Source organism: Dipteris shenzhenensis, chromosome 11 (genome assembly GCF_047967505.1).
Source record: "Dipteris shenzhenensis isolate YYH24624 ecotype China chromosome 11, Dip_SZ_1.0, whole genome shotgun sequence".
NCBI lineage: Eukaryota > Viridiplantae > Streptophyta > Polypodiopsida > Gleicheniales > Dipteridaceae > Dipteris > Dipteris shenzhenensis.
Window position 1 is genome coordinate 18,236,021 of NC_141606.1, and position 17,206 is coordinate 18,253,226.

General features: G+C 44.0%; 1 protein-coding gene across 1 annotated transcript in view; it reads right to left on the reverse strand.

The window, feature by feature from the left end:
• LOC147896706 (ABC transporter B family member 25-like) overlaps nucleotides 1-14,055 on the reverse strand; it is a 33,245-nt gene extending 19,190 nt beyond the window's left edge. The window contains exons 1-7 of the mRNA XM_087381450.1: nucleotides 13,582-14,055; nucleotides 8,281-8,358; nucleotides 8,134-8,172; nucleotides 7,911-7,985; nucleotides 7,461-7,585; nucleotides 7,162-7,261; nucleotides 6,877-7,048 (exon numbers count right to left, since the gene is read on the reverse strand). Of these exons, the coding sequence (XP_087237576.1) occupies nucleotides 6,877-7,048; nucleotides 7,162-7,261; nucleotides 7,461-7,585; nucleotides 7,911-7,985; nucleotides 8,134-8,172; nucleotides 8,281-8,358; nucleotides 13,582-13,641 (649 nt within the window). The 5' untranslated portion in view covers nucleotides 13,642-14,055. The remainder of the gene's footprint in view (nucleotides 1-6,876; nucleotides 7,049-7,161; nucleotides 7,262-7,460; nucleotides 7,586-7,910; nucleotides 7,986-8,133; nucleotides 8,173-8,280; nucleotides 8,359-13,581) is intronic.
• Between the last annotated feature and the right edge of the window lie 3,151 nt (nucleotides 14,056-17,206).

A 17,206-nucleotide genomic window follows, 5' to 3' on the forward strand; every position in this document is an offset into this window, starting at 1 on the left:
TTTAAAGTTCGCAGTCCAAGTGATCTGGAGATGTACTTTTGTTGCAGACCTTGCCAAAGGAAGGACGGGTTGAAACAGACCCTCACAGCATGGTGCCTGGAAGACTCCAGGTTGTTCACTCATTATGAGGGGGACAACTGGAAGATCGTGGAGGCTGGGTTGCTCGAATTCGAAGGAAGGAATGTGACGGAAGGGGGTGGTGCCAAGAGGTGCTTCCAGAGATGGACCTGTGTACCAGGATGGTGTGCGGAAGCAGAACCGGACCTGGTGGAGCAAGAGCCACTGGATGAAAAGCCACGAAAAGATTTCGACACCGAAAGGTTCTAGAGGACTACGACCAGGGAGTTACTGGAGCATCGTCATCGACGTGTTGGCATTGGGCCGAGATGTGTCGGTGAGAGGGGGTGTTGGAAAGTTCACCTCCCCATCTGTAAGCCCCCAAATGAGGAGAGCGTGGGGGAGGGAGACCTAGGGCAGGATGTGTCCAAGAGAGAAAAAGGAAAGTACCTGGACGCATCAAAGTGGCTGCAACACATGGCGTCGAGACCATGGCAGATGGCGATGCATACATGGCACAGATCTGGCCTAGAAGAGACATATCTGGAGCAGCACAAGATGGCGGGGTATCCCGGTGTACAGGCACCTACATGGCAAGCTATCTGGCAAGGTGTGTGGGTAGGCACATGGCCTGCAGCATACCTTAAAGATGGCGCAGGAATATGGCGGGACAGATCAGCAAACAGGTCGGCCAACAGTAGAGCTGGTTGGGGCTGGTTGAGCCAGCCAACCAGGCTTTGGTTAGGCTGGTCAAGAGGGCTGGGTCCCTGCATGGAACAAAGGCTGAAAAGGGCCTAGTGAAGTCCCTTATATAAGGCCCTGGTTGGGCTGGTAGGGACAGCCAACCAGGTTGGTTTTCAGCCAGACTGAGTCGGCCAAAATAGGGCTGACCAGTCGGTATTTTTGCCAGGCCTCAGGGCCTATAAAAGGAGAGGCTCTTGCCTCATTTCAGCATCCAGCAGAGCAGAAAGGAGCAGCAGAGCACAACCCTTGGGGCCTACATCCAGAAGCTGAAGGAGTACCAGTGTTGCTGCAGACTTAGCTCAGTGTGAGGCTGAGACCTTGGCTGTCTTCTAGGGCAGCACGGAGCTGAGGTCAAAGGATGGAAAGTCTACAGAAGCTCCAGGTGGAGCACGCGGGCTCGAGTCTAGAGATAGCCAGCTGATAGGAGAAGGACCTTGTGGTAAGATCAGAGGACCACACCATTGGTGGGACTCTGGATCTGTCTCTCTTGTATTGTGTCCATAGTTTTGGACGGAAATATATATATTTTGGTAGTTTCTCTATCTGGTTGGTTCATTGTCTATTGATGAGTCTGCACATCTATTGAATGCACATAGGTAAAGAAGTTTGTGATTCCACACCCACACCACACTGTGTGAGCTCCTGGGCATTTCTATAAGTCTTCCACTGCGTGTACCCTCTGTTGGGTATTTCGTAACATGGTGTCAGAGCCCAAGTAGGAGGCTCACAGGTGTGGGACCCTGAAGGCAGGGACCTTGCTGAAGGATGACCCTGATTCAGAAGCTCTAGGGAATCGACTTCCACGACTGGAGGATTATGCCCTTGCGAGAAGGAGGGTGACTCAGGTTCAGTTAGGTGCGTTTAAAGTTCGCAGTCCAGGTGATCTGGAGATGTACTTTTGTTGCAGACCTTGCCAAAGGAAGGACGGGTTGAAACAGACCCTCAAAGCATGGTGCCTGGAAGACTCCAGGTTGTTCACTCATTATGAAGGGGACAACTGGAAGATCGTGGAGGCTGGGTTGCTCGAATTCAAAGGCAGGAATGTGACGAAAGGGGGTGGTGCCAGGAGGTGCTACCAGAGATGGTGGACCTATGTACCAGGATGGTGTGCGGAAGCAGAACCGGACCTGGTGGAGCAAGAGCCACTGGATGAAAAGCCACGAAAAGATTTCGACACCGAAAGGTTCTAGAGGACTACGATTAGGGAGTTACTGGAGCATCGTCATCGACGTGTTGGCATTGGGCCAAGATGTGTCGGTGAGAGGGGGTGTTGGAAAGGTCACCTCCCCATCTGTAAGCCCCCAAATGAGGAGAGCATGGGGGAGGGAGACCTAGGGCAGGATGTGCCCAAGAGAGAAAAAGGAAAGTACCTGGACGCATCAAAGTGGCTGCAATACATGGCGTCGAGACCATGGCAGATGGCGATGCATACATGGCATAGATCTGGTCTAGAAGAGACATATCTGGAGCAGCACGAGATGGCGGGGTATCCCGGTGTACAGGCGCCTACATGGCAAGCTATCTGGCAAGGTGTGTGGGTAGGCACATGGCCTGCAGCATACCCTAAAGATGGCGCAGGAATATGGCGGGACAGATCAGCAAACAGGTCGGCCAACAGTAGAGCTGGTTGGGGCTGGTTGAGCCAGCCAACCAGGCTTTGGTTAGGCTGGTCAAGAGGGCTGGGTCCCTGCATGGAACAAAGGCTGAAAAGGGCCTAGTGAAGTCCCTTATATAGGGCCCTGGTTGGGCTGGTAGGGACAGCCAACCAGGTCGGTTTTCAGCCAGACTGAGTCGGCAAAAATAGGGCTGACCAGTCGGTATTTTTGCCAGGCCTCAGGGCCTATAAAAGGAGAGGCTCTTGCCTCATTTCAGCATCCAGCAGTACAGCTTCCAGCAGAGCAGAAAGGAGAAGCAGAGCACAACCCTTGGGGCCTACATCCAGAAGCTGAAGGAGTACCAGTGTTGCTGCAGCCTTAGCTCAGTGTGAGGCTGAGACCTTGGCTGTCTTCTAGGGCAGCAAGGAGCTGAGGTCAAAGGACGGAAAGTCTACAGAAGCTCCAGGTGGAGCACGCGGGCTCGAGTCTAGAGATAGCCAGCTGATAGGAGAAGGACCTTGTGGTAAGATCAGAGGACCACACCATTGGTGGGACTATGGATCTCTCTTGTATTGTGTCCATAGTTTTGGACGGAAATATATATATTTTGGTGGTTTCTCTATCTGGTTGGTTAATTGTCTATTGATGAGTCTGCACATCTATTGAATGCACATAAGTAAAGAAGTTTGTGATTCCACACCCACACCACATTGTGTGAGCTCCTGGGCATTACTATAGGTATTCCGCTGCGTGTACCCTCTGTTGGGTATTTTCTAACAGAATCACACTTGCTGTATTTCATACCTTGCTACATGGCTTCAATGTTGATGACATGGAGACATGTCATAAGATCGTGAGGTACCTAGTGACCCTGCGATTTCAAGGCATGCCACAAGCGAACAAGAGTATCATCTTCTCAATTGGGGCCAAATTTGTGATCGCCCCCAAACAACAGTCTCAATTTTCATGGATGATGTGGTACCAAAGGTCCAACTTGTAGTCATGGACCCCTCCACCCTACCCTCTAACATTTCTTTGGATAGCCTTTCCAAAGGGGATGTGCTCCAACGGGTGGAGGTTGTGGGGCTCCTAGGACAATATCATTGTTGTAGAGAGCGTGGCCATCTAGCCAAGGCCTACTCGAGGTTGCTGGTGGAGGGGGACAAGGCAAGTCGGTGAGTCAAGACCATGGTAGCAGAAGCCCAACCAGCATCCTCCTCACCCACCACTATGGATGCAGGTTTTACCTTCCCAAGTATGGCTTGGATCCCAGTCCAGAACCGGAGAAAGAGGCATGATGCTAAGAAGAATGCAACAAGCAGAGTTAGAAGAGAGAAGCACATGAAAACACCTACCCTCCCCTCCTCCACAATCTCAAGGCAAGGAATAGTAGGAGGAGATACCTTAGAGCACTCCCCTGAAGAGGGAGCCAATCTCCATTCCCCTCCCCCCCCCCCCCCCCCCCACAAAAGCTTCAAAGCACCCCCTCTTCCATCTGCATCTCTCCCACCCCTTCTTCTGACTCAAGGGTTAGCTCCGACATCGGTCCTCCCCAAAGGCCTTGCCGAGAACTCTCCCTCCCCAAATAATTTCTTTCAATGGTACTTTTGGCTATGGGAGGGTTGTCCACCTCAAGAGATTCAATGGGACCTTGAGGGGTGGTTTCAGTCATCCAGATAGCAAAATTGAAGTTTTTTTCATACACCACTCAAATCGGCAGACAACGACAATTGGAGACCCTCAACTTGGACCCATCCAAGGAGGGCCACTGGGTGGAGCAGCAAATTTCCACTGAGATCATTACTAGATTGCCACGGAGGTCATTACTACAATTTGGTCCAAGCGTTGGACCCCAACCTTCACCCGAAGAAGATCTATTTTTTCTTGCTATTGGCCCATGGGGGCCTTGAGGAGCTAGCCCTCGTTCTTGGGCTCCCTTAGGAGCTTGACTACGGTGCAAAGGATCCGTGGGATTTTCACCTTGGAGATGGTGGCTTGGTTGACAGAGGGGAGGTATGCTTTCTCCATCAATATGACCTCGCTAACCTATCTCATTGATGGTGAACAAGTCACTAGTTAGGACATCCTTGAGGCCTCCCCTACTTGATGGCACTCAAAGCCCTTGACGGAGGACAATGTTTGGGAGATGAGATTCCCGGCATCATTGCCTTGCACATTTGGGTAGCCAGATGCAGCCTGGCTATAGAGGAACAGCGGACCCCTCTCATAGGTATTTGACATGATATCATCTATACTCAGCATGCCATTTAGGGTATAGAGAACTCTAGCAGCAATTTTGCAAGGCTTGGCGTGCAGGTGATCGAGGTATCTGCCAATTGTATACCTCTCTTCTGTAGCTATTGGCACCTGCTTCCGCGCCGCACAGTGGTCTTGGCAGTGAGTTGAGACCCTAAGAGAGGCGGGCTACAAAACAAGCAGCATCAGGGCCTCATGGATTTCTGAATTTGTACTTTCTCAAGGCTTCCAACAGATGGGGTTTTTCGCAGCAAGAAGAAATGCCTCAATTAGGATTTCCATCATAAAGTTGCCTTAAGAACATGTTGCAAGATTCAAAAAATGTGAGCTGCAAGCAAAGGATACTTTCAAACAACACTCTGAAGGTGAAGCACTAAAGGAGAAGGCTAATCAAAAAGTAGCCCACATTATCCTCCTTCAAGTTGCAAGTGCTTCTGGAGACTATACGAGTTCATTTTGGTGTCTCCCAAAGAAGCATTTCTAAGCAAAAAATGCTTAGACAATCTAGCTAATAGCGCAATGCACAACTTAAGAATATCAGCAAGCAGCAACATGGATGAAAACTTCACAAAGTGAATTTGCATGTCCACTAATACGGTGGAAACATATATCGAGATGAAGATAATCACCTAAAAGCACAACACATAGTGCAGTTTCAATCTCATGTGACAGACACTCACAAGGTTGAAAACCATAAACTCCATCACGAAAAGCAAGGACTAGCTACTATGAAAACCCCACCAACGTCATCTAAGGACAACGGTGGGTGTAGATATGGTAAAAACATATGCTCTCACATATAGTTTCACACACACTTGAGCATTCGGTAACATCCTATGTACCCTCCTTTTCCTCTTGCGGTTTTCCTGTTCTTCATGCGCAATTATTCCTCTGGATCTTCTACCCTCGGTCAACATTTCTTCCTATCTTTTTATGTTCACAATGTTATGATGAATTTACATGATTTTTTCTCTCCTTTTTATAGCATCACAGTATTAGAGAGAAGATGTTGAATATATATGTGCTCAAAAGAACTTTTAAAAGCATGATTACTGCCGTCGATGTTTAAATTGATAGAGGGAACTTCTCATATTTGTCACATTCACTGGGAATGGCAAAATATCATACTAGATGGGCCGAATACAAGAATTTGATATCCAATTGACATACCGAACGGGAAAATTCAACCTGGATGAATTGAGCTATACTCGATTCCAAAATGACTTCGTCCTTACAAGGAAATGTGAACATGATCCTCACTTTTTCAAACTTGGAAAGTAATTATTGAGAGAAGATCGAGAAGCTTTCATTCAGGAGTTACATGGCAATGGAGATACACCACAGATTCGCAAGAAAGGACTCAAATGGAAGAATTATAATATTGAGACATGGTGAACCTACTCTACAAAGGTAGAATAAGTATCCCGAATAATAATGACATACGGTGCCAAATTCTTTTTGAGTGTTAGGATAGTCACAGTGCTGGACAACTCGAAACATACAAACTTTTGAAAAGGTTGTTCTTTTGGCCTGGAATAAATAAGGACGTCTAGATTATGTATCGAAGTGCCAAAAAATACCGGGTCAAGAAAGCTGAATATCTTAAGATAGACTGTCTATTACAACCTTTGGACATCCCATCTAGCAAATGGGAAAGTATTTCCATGGATTTTATTGTCGGAGTACCTAGGACACAAAGAAGACACAACTTTGTGTGGGTAATTGTTGATCAGTTAACCAAGATGGCTTGATTTATTCCAACCAAAGAGGAGTTTGAAACTCTTGAATTAGCAAACCTATTCATGGAGCATGTTCTGGGCCACAAGCTGGAATTGTTAGTGACCAGGATAGCAAATTTAGCGATCCATTTTGGAGGGCTTTTTTTATGAGGTTGGATGCTGCAATGAATATCAGCACTACTGAGAATGAAGGTCAAACCAAAAGGTCCATCATGTCATTGAGGCTGCTAAGTTTTATGCTAGAGATTTCGTGAATATCATCCGCTCTTTGAGGTAGAGGGTCGAATGGTTCTGTGCATAAGGCCATGAGAGCCAGTGCTGTGGTCTACCCTGAGCGCCTGTATTCGTGGAGTTCCACTGTTAACTTGCAATCTTTGAAAAGAATCTGTTCTCTGCATCTTTGCTTAGCAATTCACAGAAGATTTAAGTAATCAAAAGATTCCCTCAATGAGAAAACAGATACAGGCTTAGTAGAAATCACTCACACGTTAATTGCCATGATGTTTGAAACATAAACCCAAGACCAATCAATGATGTTGCGCAGCTGCGCATGGCTTCTGAAAGATTTACAGTAGCAGCATTTTTTATTATCTGAGTGTCTTCAGAAAGTCGGCTTAGTAACTCCCCTGTTTTTGTCACATCAAAAAAAGCTATTTCCTGCATAATGAAGTTAATTTTATATTCAATACCCGTAGTTGAAGGAAAGCATACATATAACATCATACCTCATGAGAACAGCATGATAAAGCAGAAAAATAACGCAACCTCACCTGATTGATAAGGTGGCTAAATAGATTCTTCCTCAGACGTGCTACAACATGCTCACTAGCAGCAGTGAATAAATATGATCGAATGGCTGCAGCTATCGACCTATTCGAAAAGCCCTCTTTAGAACCGTCAGAATAGAAAAGTAGAGCCTTCCTTGATGTTTGCAGGCAGAATACTCCATATCACAAAATCTAGGAAGGCAGACATTTTAAAAAAAACCTGAAAACCCCAATACCAACGTTAATTTTTCTCAGCAAGATACAATAGCAAGAAATCAAGATATGGGATAGTAGTGGAGTACCCTATGACTACTATGATCACTATCTCAAAAACTGTGTTATTAACATCCCGTATTGCTTCAGCCTTTCCATCTTCTGTCTGACTTTGACCATTCACAATATCTATTATCTGTCCTGCAAACGTTGGCTGCAAGACAATACTTAAATTTCAACATTCAACACTTGAGCTAGAGCCTTGTGGTTGAAGACGCACCATAGAAGCTCGCCATGATATTCAAACGAGTATAGATCTATGTAGCCGTGCTTATCCAAATGTTTAGTAGTGTCAGCTATATAAATCACACCAAAAGAAGAGGATAGACAACATAAGCAATAAAAAATCATTGTTTTTGTTGCACTTACTTGCTGTGACATGTATTTAATGCCCCAGCACATATGTCCTTTATTACTAGTATCATGGAAACTTTTCAATTGAAAACTGCTAAGCATCAATGTAAAACATCTGCACTTACCAGCAATATGTTTGATAAAGAAGAAACAAACAATGCGATGGTAGCAAGAATCAGCATTCCTGTCTCAGGTCGAGCCTGTCAAGTAGACCAGAAGGCATTGCCCTAGGCATGTTAATAGGTACTCATCAGAAAACTCAAGAAGGAAAAACTAGAAAATTACAGAGTCGAGTATGTTTCTGGTTTTCGAAGTACACATCCCCATTTCCGAGAGAGAGTGTGATACCAGTCGCAAAATTCGAGAGAATCCGACATTTGCTGGCTGCTAGCCAACCCACCCCAAACAGAACAGTTACACATATGAATGTTTCAAAAAAACATAGCGCCTGCGATTCATGGATAACATTGAAATAGATCAGTTGTAAAAACTTACGCTTAGAACGTTACCCTCCTCAAGGTCAGAGACAACCTTGTCATTAACATCTGTAGAACCAGTTTGAGTCCATCCACTCTGTATAAAAGGGCACATCAATTTGATGATGAGAACCTCAAAGATTCAAGCAAATTTTCTCCGGGAAAGTACCCTCACAATACATGCTCAAAGGACAAGATTGGTTGAGCAAGCATCAAATTTGTGGAAATTTACTAGAAAGGATAATAACTTCAAAGATTCTCTTAGAATTCGTAACTATACAAAGCTTTCTAATGATGACACATTCATTTGCCAATATGCTGCCACACACAAAACACCATAGTAGAGAAATGAGAGAACCCTTGCATTGTCACATGCGTGCTGTTTCACAGCTGTGCACAGCATTCCAAGCAAACATTAGTTAACATCCTGTCTCACTGATATTCTTTATCCTGGGATTATTGCTTCACACAAGGTACCAGCTAACCAGAAATATGGAAGATCCTACAAGCATAGAGGTCGTACACAACCTTAAGCACTGGAGATCAAGGGTATCAAACGTTGGCGTATATGGGAATGGACCCCTTTTACTTCAGTATAATCCCATACAATCACATCCATATACACAAAGGAAAGAGCCTTTGCATAATTCATGCGATAGTTCTACTTATTTGCTGGCTTAGCATTGGAAATGAAGGCTACTCAATGTTGACATAAATGCAAGGGGGGCCCTTTTAAATCGGTGTAATCCCATGCAAATACATTCATAATGCTGAAAGAAAAGAAACCTTGCATAAATGGATCATGTGATAGCTTTACTGCTTGATTGAATTAGTAACGGGGATCAGGGGTATTTAACATTGATATACGGAAGGGGACCACGTTAAACCTAGGCAAAAAAAACCATAAACCAGTGTATGGAGGCCAACCGTATGTTGGCTTTGCTTTTTTTCTCAAAATCATGCAAATATGAGAACAGTACCTTCATGGAACAGGCTCTCACTAAGGAGTGGGGTCAACTGGGTTGGAAGGTTCTCCAGAACTCATGGTCGATTTGCCGGAGTGTGTGTGTACCATAAACCAGCCTACCTTCCCTGATCTGTGCATCACACTCTCAAGAAAAAATCTGAAGCTCTGATACCAATGTAATAGGCAAGATGACTAACTCTCTCTCTCTCAAACCTATTATCTTCTACACATGAACTGAAAAGAAAAAGACAAACAATACTCGTATGCTTTGTTGTGATTGTGTCTGAGAGGCAAGATTGGTTTGCAACAGCACCCCTCCCCCCTCCCTCTGAAGAGAGTATTTAATATCTTATTGCTGGGCCAGAAGGCTCAATACAACTGTTGCTTATAGGTGGAGAACATACTGAATGAAGGGACACCCTTCCTGTGAGAATGAGAGGCAGGCTGCTCCTCTGCTCTGTCTCCCTACTGATGTTCAAGTTGAGGACCTGCTGTGGCTGGTGCTGAACTGCTGGCTGAAGACTGCGTTTGGGCTCATCCTAAATGAGGGGTTTGTGGCCTTTTATAGGCTCAGAACCACTCTAGTTTGGACTGGTCGTCCCTAGTCAGCTGGTCTATGCCGACCATTGACCAAGTCGGCCAAAAAGTCAATGCATTAATTCTGTGTTTTTTGACTGCTTTGTCATCTGCTGACTACTAAAATGCTTGGCTGCAGTGCTGCAGAGCTGCCTGCAAAGGCAGCCGTTCCATGTGCTGTGGTGGATGCCCATAACAGACCTCAAGATTTGATGTGAGTATACAGTCTATCCCTAATCTACTTTGAGCCACCCCCCCCCCCCCCCCTTTCTCTCTCTCGCTCTCTCTCGCTCACTTGCTCTTTGGCTGAAAGAGGCATGCATTAGGATTATGCCAACAGCAAAGATGGATAGGCTCTCTCTCCAAGCAACTGAAGCAACTGAATTATGACAAAGGCTCATTTACAGGACTTGATAGGTTGAATTTTTGGGGAATAGATGCCTCAAAGCTCCTATACAAAGAAGAATTGACAAGCCACTATACAAAGGAGGAGTGACCCTTAGAGAACTGGTAATGTTGGAAAAACTTTGGTGAAAGATAAAGTAGAAGATAGCCTTTTACTGATGCCTCAAATCTACTATGCAAAGAAGTGACCATTAAGAAGAGCCCATTCGAGAGCCAAAGGAGAAGATGGCCTTTTACAAGAAGTTTACAAGAGCCAGGAATATCTCAAAGAAGATCTCTCTCTCTCTCTCTCTCTCTCTCTCTCTCTCTCTATAGATGTAATAACTATTAGCCCACTAGCATTCAATGCAGAAGTGATAACATTTGATACAAAATTCAGATTGATTCTTTATAAAAGAAAAAGTTTCAGCTCTCAATCTTATCTATAACTTCTTTGAAAAAAACTGATATGCAACTTCAAATATGGTACTACAGCACTCGCCTATCTACAAAACTACATGTATTAAATACCATCCCACTACTCTCTTGCACCAAGAAGTGATCCAAAGCAGCTTTTAGACCTCACAAACAACCTCCTCCCAAAACAACACGACCTTACCTCCTTTTGGGATCCCAAATAGATTCAAAATTAGCTCTACATGTCAAAAATGACCTCATATCTATTTTTAGTTGGCCTACGCGCATGCAACCTCTGCTTTTTGGTGTTTGTTAAAGATGTCTCTAAGTAAACCACACGATTATATATATATACCCTTCCCCTTCCATCACCATTATACCACCATCTCCATTATGCCCAAGAACCCCAGAGATCCGTCTTCAACATGCAAGAAAAGGGGTGTTCATAAAACAAGTTAGATCAACGACTAGCAATTATTATAATCCCTGGTTCAATTTAACAAGAGAGAAATGTAACATGCATCATCTATGAGATGCAGTGGGCATGCCCCCTACTTGATTCTACTCCCTGCATTTTAATACATGCATTGTTCTCAATGGACCATTTTGTAAGGCCTCTTTCCAATGAGAAAAGAGGCCATCAGCCCACACTCTAAAACAAACCTCTGCCGCACTTACGTACTCTACGTCAGACCATCAGCCCAACTGACTCCGGTTCTCTTTGTGCTCCAGCCTTTTGGTTGTGTAATACAGCGAACACTCCCATGGGAAGGTTGGACCCAGCCCATGTTGCACACATCTTACAGCTACACACTTTCAGGACATGGTTGGAGCCGAGGGAGCTTCTAGTGAAGCTCAGCTTCTACAGAGACCACTGTCTCCACATCTTGGAGGAGGGTTTCAACTTCCATTATGGCCCCAGAGTACACGCGGATCCACCTACCGCACTCACTGAGGATCGCTATTGGGCAGTTTCAAGTGTCATCACATCGACTCCGTATCAAGAGCAGACGAACTGAGGGGATACCCAGAGAGTGTCGCATATGCATGCTATGTGATCGACAAGAGGTCGAGTCAGAGGAGCACTTCGCATTCAGATGCCCCGTGTACTTTGAGATCTGTGGTTGATATCACTGTCTCTTCTAAGACGGTTTTGGGCCCCTCTCCAGGCTTCTTTCATACCCATACCAGGGGTGCCTTGCTGCTTTCCTTCATGAGGCAATTAGAGCACCTACTCAGGATGCGGAGACAGGCTTTTTTCACTCAGACCGTATGGATCATACAGTCCCTGATGGGAGACACAGCAGAGACCAAGAGTCTGAGACACGCCATACTCAACAGCGGACAGACACACAGATTACACTTGGTGACCTCTCATCCCTGTTCAAACCTGGAGCACAGCCCACAGGAGCTACAGTAGCTCTGGTTAGGAGCAGGGTCATTGCCAGGAGATCGAGAAGGACTGCGCCCACAGACAGCCGCCAGCGCTCCATCACTGGCTATACATCCACACGACCTCGCCCTCCCCCTGACACCTACACCATTATGAGACCGCATCATACTGATGAGGATGATGATGATGCCACTACTGACGATATATGACTGTATTTTCTTAGGACTTAGCACTCAGCGTGGGTGATGATGCTCGCTTAGTAGCTCCACCCTTCTGCTCGTTGTCATAGACTCATCGGTCTTTCGTAGACTTTAATAAACTCTCTCTCTCTCTCTCTCTCTCTCTCTCTCTCTCATGCCACTCATTCATGCTATTTAAATAAGGAGTGAAGGCATAATGTATCAATGTGGGTAGACATAGATGCCAAGAGATGTGATAAGGGCTAAATTGGAGAAGTGGTGTGACACACCTCGATATGGCTAACCAAAACAATGTCATTTGGTCCATCAAACCAATCTCATCATTCTTGGACAGCCTAACCCCTTCGTTTGCTGGTAGAATCAATATTTGGCCCATTTTTCCTATTTTGTTGGCAGTTTGACAATAAGCATAAATTGTGTAAATGCAATCTTTTCATTTGCTTGTCAGTGTAAATTTATGTTAAATTAGAGAAGTTTTATCATCATGAGATATTTCTCAATTCGATGGCCTCTAGATCTTGTAAATTTATGATAAATTAGAGAAGTTTTATCATCATGAGATGTTTCGCAGTTAAATGGCATTATGCTTTTCTTTTTGCAATAGAAGCCTCTCTGCAATGCTACGTTTTCGTTGTTAATTGCACAAAACAAACATGAGCGACATTAAATGACCTCACAAAATTAGCCTCCCTCCACTTTTTTGGAGTGCTGTTTTTATGCTTCTATTTGTCTGTTCGAACTGCCTCTTGAATTACATTTTTACTTTCCCCAAATCCTAAAGAATATGGCAAACAAAAGAACTGATGTAATAGACACACAATGCATCACAACGAAAGTAAGAACGTTGAACCCAATGGTTCAAGTCCTTGAAAACTTGCGAGTCCGCAAGGAATACTATTTAAACGTCCATTAGAAATGCACTCTGTATTCACACATGTCAAGGAATCTCAAAGGTATCTCATCCACGAGTATCTAGCTTGCAATCAATATGAAAAACTAGATCTGCTTGCATTTCTGAACCGACTAACTAGAATTTGTCTTGCGACCAAGAAAGGAATACGACAGAGTAACAATACATCCCTCATGTAATGTTGCAATGATTAATATGCATTATAAAATTCTTCCACGGATCTTCTATAAAAATCATAGCTGACTTCGTTGGCCAACCGCAGCTGAGCCTGTAACTGCCTTGGGCACGTCTTTATAGGTTTCCTATATTTCCTAATAGCATCCACAAAATTCTTGGGGCAATGAGCAATCAGGTCTGCATTGGCAAACCAACATTTAAATCTACAGACGAACAACAATTGCAGGGCCGGGATACTGCACGGAGCGAAGGCTTTTTTTTTTATCAAAGAGTGAGCTACAAGGTGGGAAGAGCACCTTTTGTGAACCACGAAGAAGTGGCGTTCGATCTGTGACAGAACTCTTCGCCCTCGCCATGCTTAAACAGAGAACGAGCTCTTTAGAGCATGATAAATACTAATCGATTGGTGAAAGCTTGGGGCAGAGGCCAAACGGTTGCGAATCAGTCCACGACTGTAAAATGGTTCTTGGGTAGTAAATTTTTGCGCTTTCGCGCGCTCTCTCTCTCTCGTGGGGAACGCGTCGCGTGCCTTACACACTACTCTCTCTCTCTCTCTCCTTCTGTCTCTCTCTGGCCGGCCCGGGGAGTATCCCAAGGGTCAAAGGCGCTGTTACCAATGGTAATGAAATAACGGGTGCAATTCACGGACAGTGTACAGTAAATTTCTTCTTCCTCGGCTCAAGAGGCACAACATAATATGCTGTGCCAGGCCTTTCTCGCACCTGCGATTGTGCGAATGCGTCATGCCCAAAAGCCTGAACACTGTCCTAGTGTCCATCGAGCGCAGCTGCTCCTGACAAAGCTTCAATCTTCATTGTTCAATGATGGTGTCTGGAGAGCATGAAGCAGCGTAGCAGCCTCTTGAGGAACGGATGATAATCAACATCATCATGGGTGTTTGTGAAACAGAAGCTGCGGAGCTGAAGGATCCGGCGCCACCCTGGTGGTGCAACAAACAAAATCAAGCTCTCGTGTGATCGCGAGAAGCAAGAGCATACTGAGAGATTGTAGTTCCAGCAGACTTGTTCTTCTTGAACGACATTGTTAGCTGTTGGTGAGCAGATTTGTTCTTCTTTCAGATGTCGTTCAAGTACAATCAATCTTGCACTCTCTTCTGCAGCTCTTGGTGACTATAAATTGGAGAATTGTTGGTTAATCCTTGTGGTCCTCTGTTCACCTCTCCATATGGATTCTATCTTTGTCACCTTTTATGACCGCATTTTTGGCCTGGGTTAATCCCGACTAGGTTTAGGTCTTAGGTTAATGATTTAGTTAGGAATGTTTGACCCAAATAGGAACTAACCCACATCTTACTAAATTTGTTTTAGCAAGTTCTTTTATTGGAAGTACTTAGTACCTACCCCCTTAGCCTTGCACAACAAGCATTAGAAGACCAGCAGGAGCAACAGTAGTAGATGGTGAGTGATGAAGGCGAACAGGGCCAGAGTGATATCGCCACCTTGTTTATAATTTAAAAAACTAGGTTGCGACGATAGATAGCGTTTTCATCATGCCTACTAACTCAAAATTGAACCTCAATCGTAGCATTTTATCAAAATTTTAAAGAAAGAAAGCGAATGACAAAAAATGTGGACATGAGACACGACACAAGGTCCCTTAGGACCCAATCCTCCCTGCAAATATCAGGGGTTGCGATTTATTTTTGACTTGATGATGTCCATATTATAATTTACTACAACTATATGAATAAAGGTGTCATCATCTTTCGATCTTGCATCCCGTTGCTCCCTCGTATCGCGAACATGCATAAAAAACGAGGAATGTTGTAAGAATTCTAATTGAAAATAAGCAATTTTGAATGGATGAGCAATCAACACACACACACACACAAGGGCTTTAAGGTGAAAGAGAAGTTTGGATGTTAGATGTGCAAGAATTCCCAACAAGGATTAATAGCTACTCTCTTTCTCTTTGTCAATGTGTGTGTTGAAATTTAACATTGTGCAAACTTTTAAAGAACTCTTTTCTTAAAGGATAGCGCTCTCACAACCCACATTTTAATATGCCTGCACATGTGTATCAATGACATGCACACAATTGTAGGCACTCTCTATGCGAACTGAAGCATGCTTTTGGGCCTTCCTTCCCTGGCGATTATGTGTTGGCATAATGCATAGTGCCAAGAGTATTTGTATATTAGGCTCAACATAAAATAGTTGAGGCACGCCTATTAGTACAATCACTCTCTTTCTCTGTGTGTGTGTGTGTGTGTGTGTGTGTACATACTATGATGGTTGTAGTTAGAGTTTCTTTTACTTGGAAAGATCATATGTCTAATGAGGAAAAGTAACGATCCGAAAGCTAGTCATCATTTTTTTGTAGCTTTACACATGCACGAATAGCTATGGCTACCTGCTTCTCAAATTCTCTCTTGAATTTGTTGTGTGTGTGTGTGTGTGTGTGTGTACTACGATGGTTGTAGCTGGAGTTCCTATTAAGGATACTTTTTCCAAAGATATAAAGAGTTTAAAGCAATATGTTTAAAAACGTAGTTGGGCTTCTTGATTGTAGGTAGTCTAGTCCAATCGGTGGATCTCAGCAACTGTTCGCATTACAGGGACATCCCCTCCACCACCTACACATCAGGTTGGTGATGTTGATTTTTTTCCAAAATAGATTTCTAAAGCTTCTAGAGTTAATTTTTTTTAAAAGGCTTCTCAAATTATCTCTTGGATTTATTGAGAGAATCGATTCTTCATGGGTAGGGGACCTTAGATGTGACATTGAAAGTTGAGTGGTGAAAGTTAATCAAAGTAAATTTTTTGAAAACGGTCCATAGTTGGGCTTCTTTTATGTGCTGAAAGATAACATTGTTTTTAAAGCTTGTAAAGGAATTTGTTTGTGCAAACTTCTAAAGAAATCTTCTCTTTGGGTAGGGGTCATGACACACATTTTAATATATGTGCACACATGTACCAATGACGCGCACACAATTAGAAAACCAAACGTGCACGTTTTAATTGTAGGAACTCTTGGCCAAGCACTCTCTTTTGCAAACTAAAGCATGCTTTTAGACCTATCTTCCCTAGCAATTATATGTTAGCATAATGCATAGTACCCATAGTATTTCTATATGAGGCTCAAGAGAAAATAGTTGATGCACACCTATTAGTATAGTCATGCACGCACACACACAAACTCACATGCATTGACATACAAAGGTTTTCACAAGTTATTTTGGACGCAGTTGCAACTATGACTTCGGTCACTGTCCCAAATGCTAAAGAGGCCGTTCCGAATATCGTTGTGTCATCTATGTGTGAACGAAAAAGCCTTCATGCAATTAAACGACTTGCAAGGGGTGGGCCTTCCACTTATGCAACCAAGCAAGCAACTACACACAGCTCTTCAAAACAAAACACTATTGCTATTGCAAAATGTTTGGGCTCAATATGTGGACGTCGAAGTCTTCGAACAATGAGACGATTCACAAGAGCACGGCCTTCCACCCATACACCTAAACATGAAACTGATTGCCTATCTTCTTCAAGCCAAAATGTTGTTGCTATCGCAGAGCATTTGAAGTCTATTCAAGAGTTGTGCGAGCATAATGAACATGCTAATTCAATGAAAACAACATATCTCAGCTCCTTATAGAGGGAAATCCATTCGAATGGTGGTGGAGCAACGAGAGAGGACATGGGAACATCTGTTGACACTATCAGTACAAGGATTTCCCGAATTGAGAGTGGCATAAAGGCCACAAATAAGTATGTGCAGGATCTTTTGGGAAGGGGTGGAGAAGGTTCAATAGGTTCGATTGTTTGTGATAAAGGATGTAGTCTACAGGTAGATACCCTAAAGGAACAAGTGAAATTTTTGCACAGCGAGGTGTCTACATTTAAAGTTGGTTTAAATAGGTTGACAGCTTTGAAGACACGGATGAGCCGTAAGCTAGAC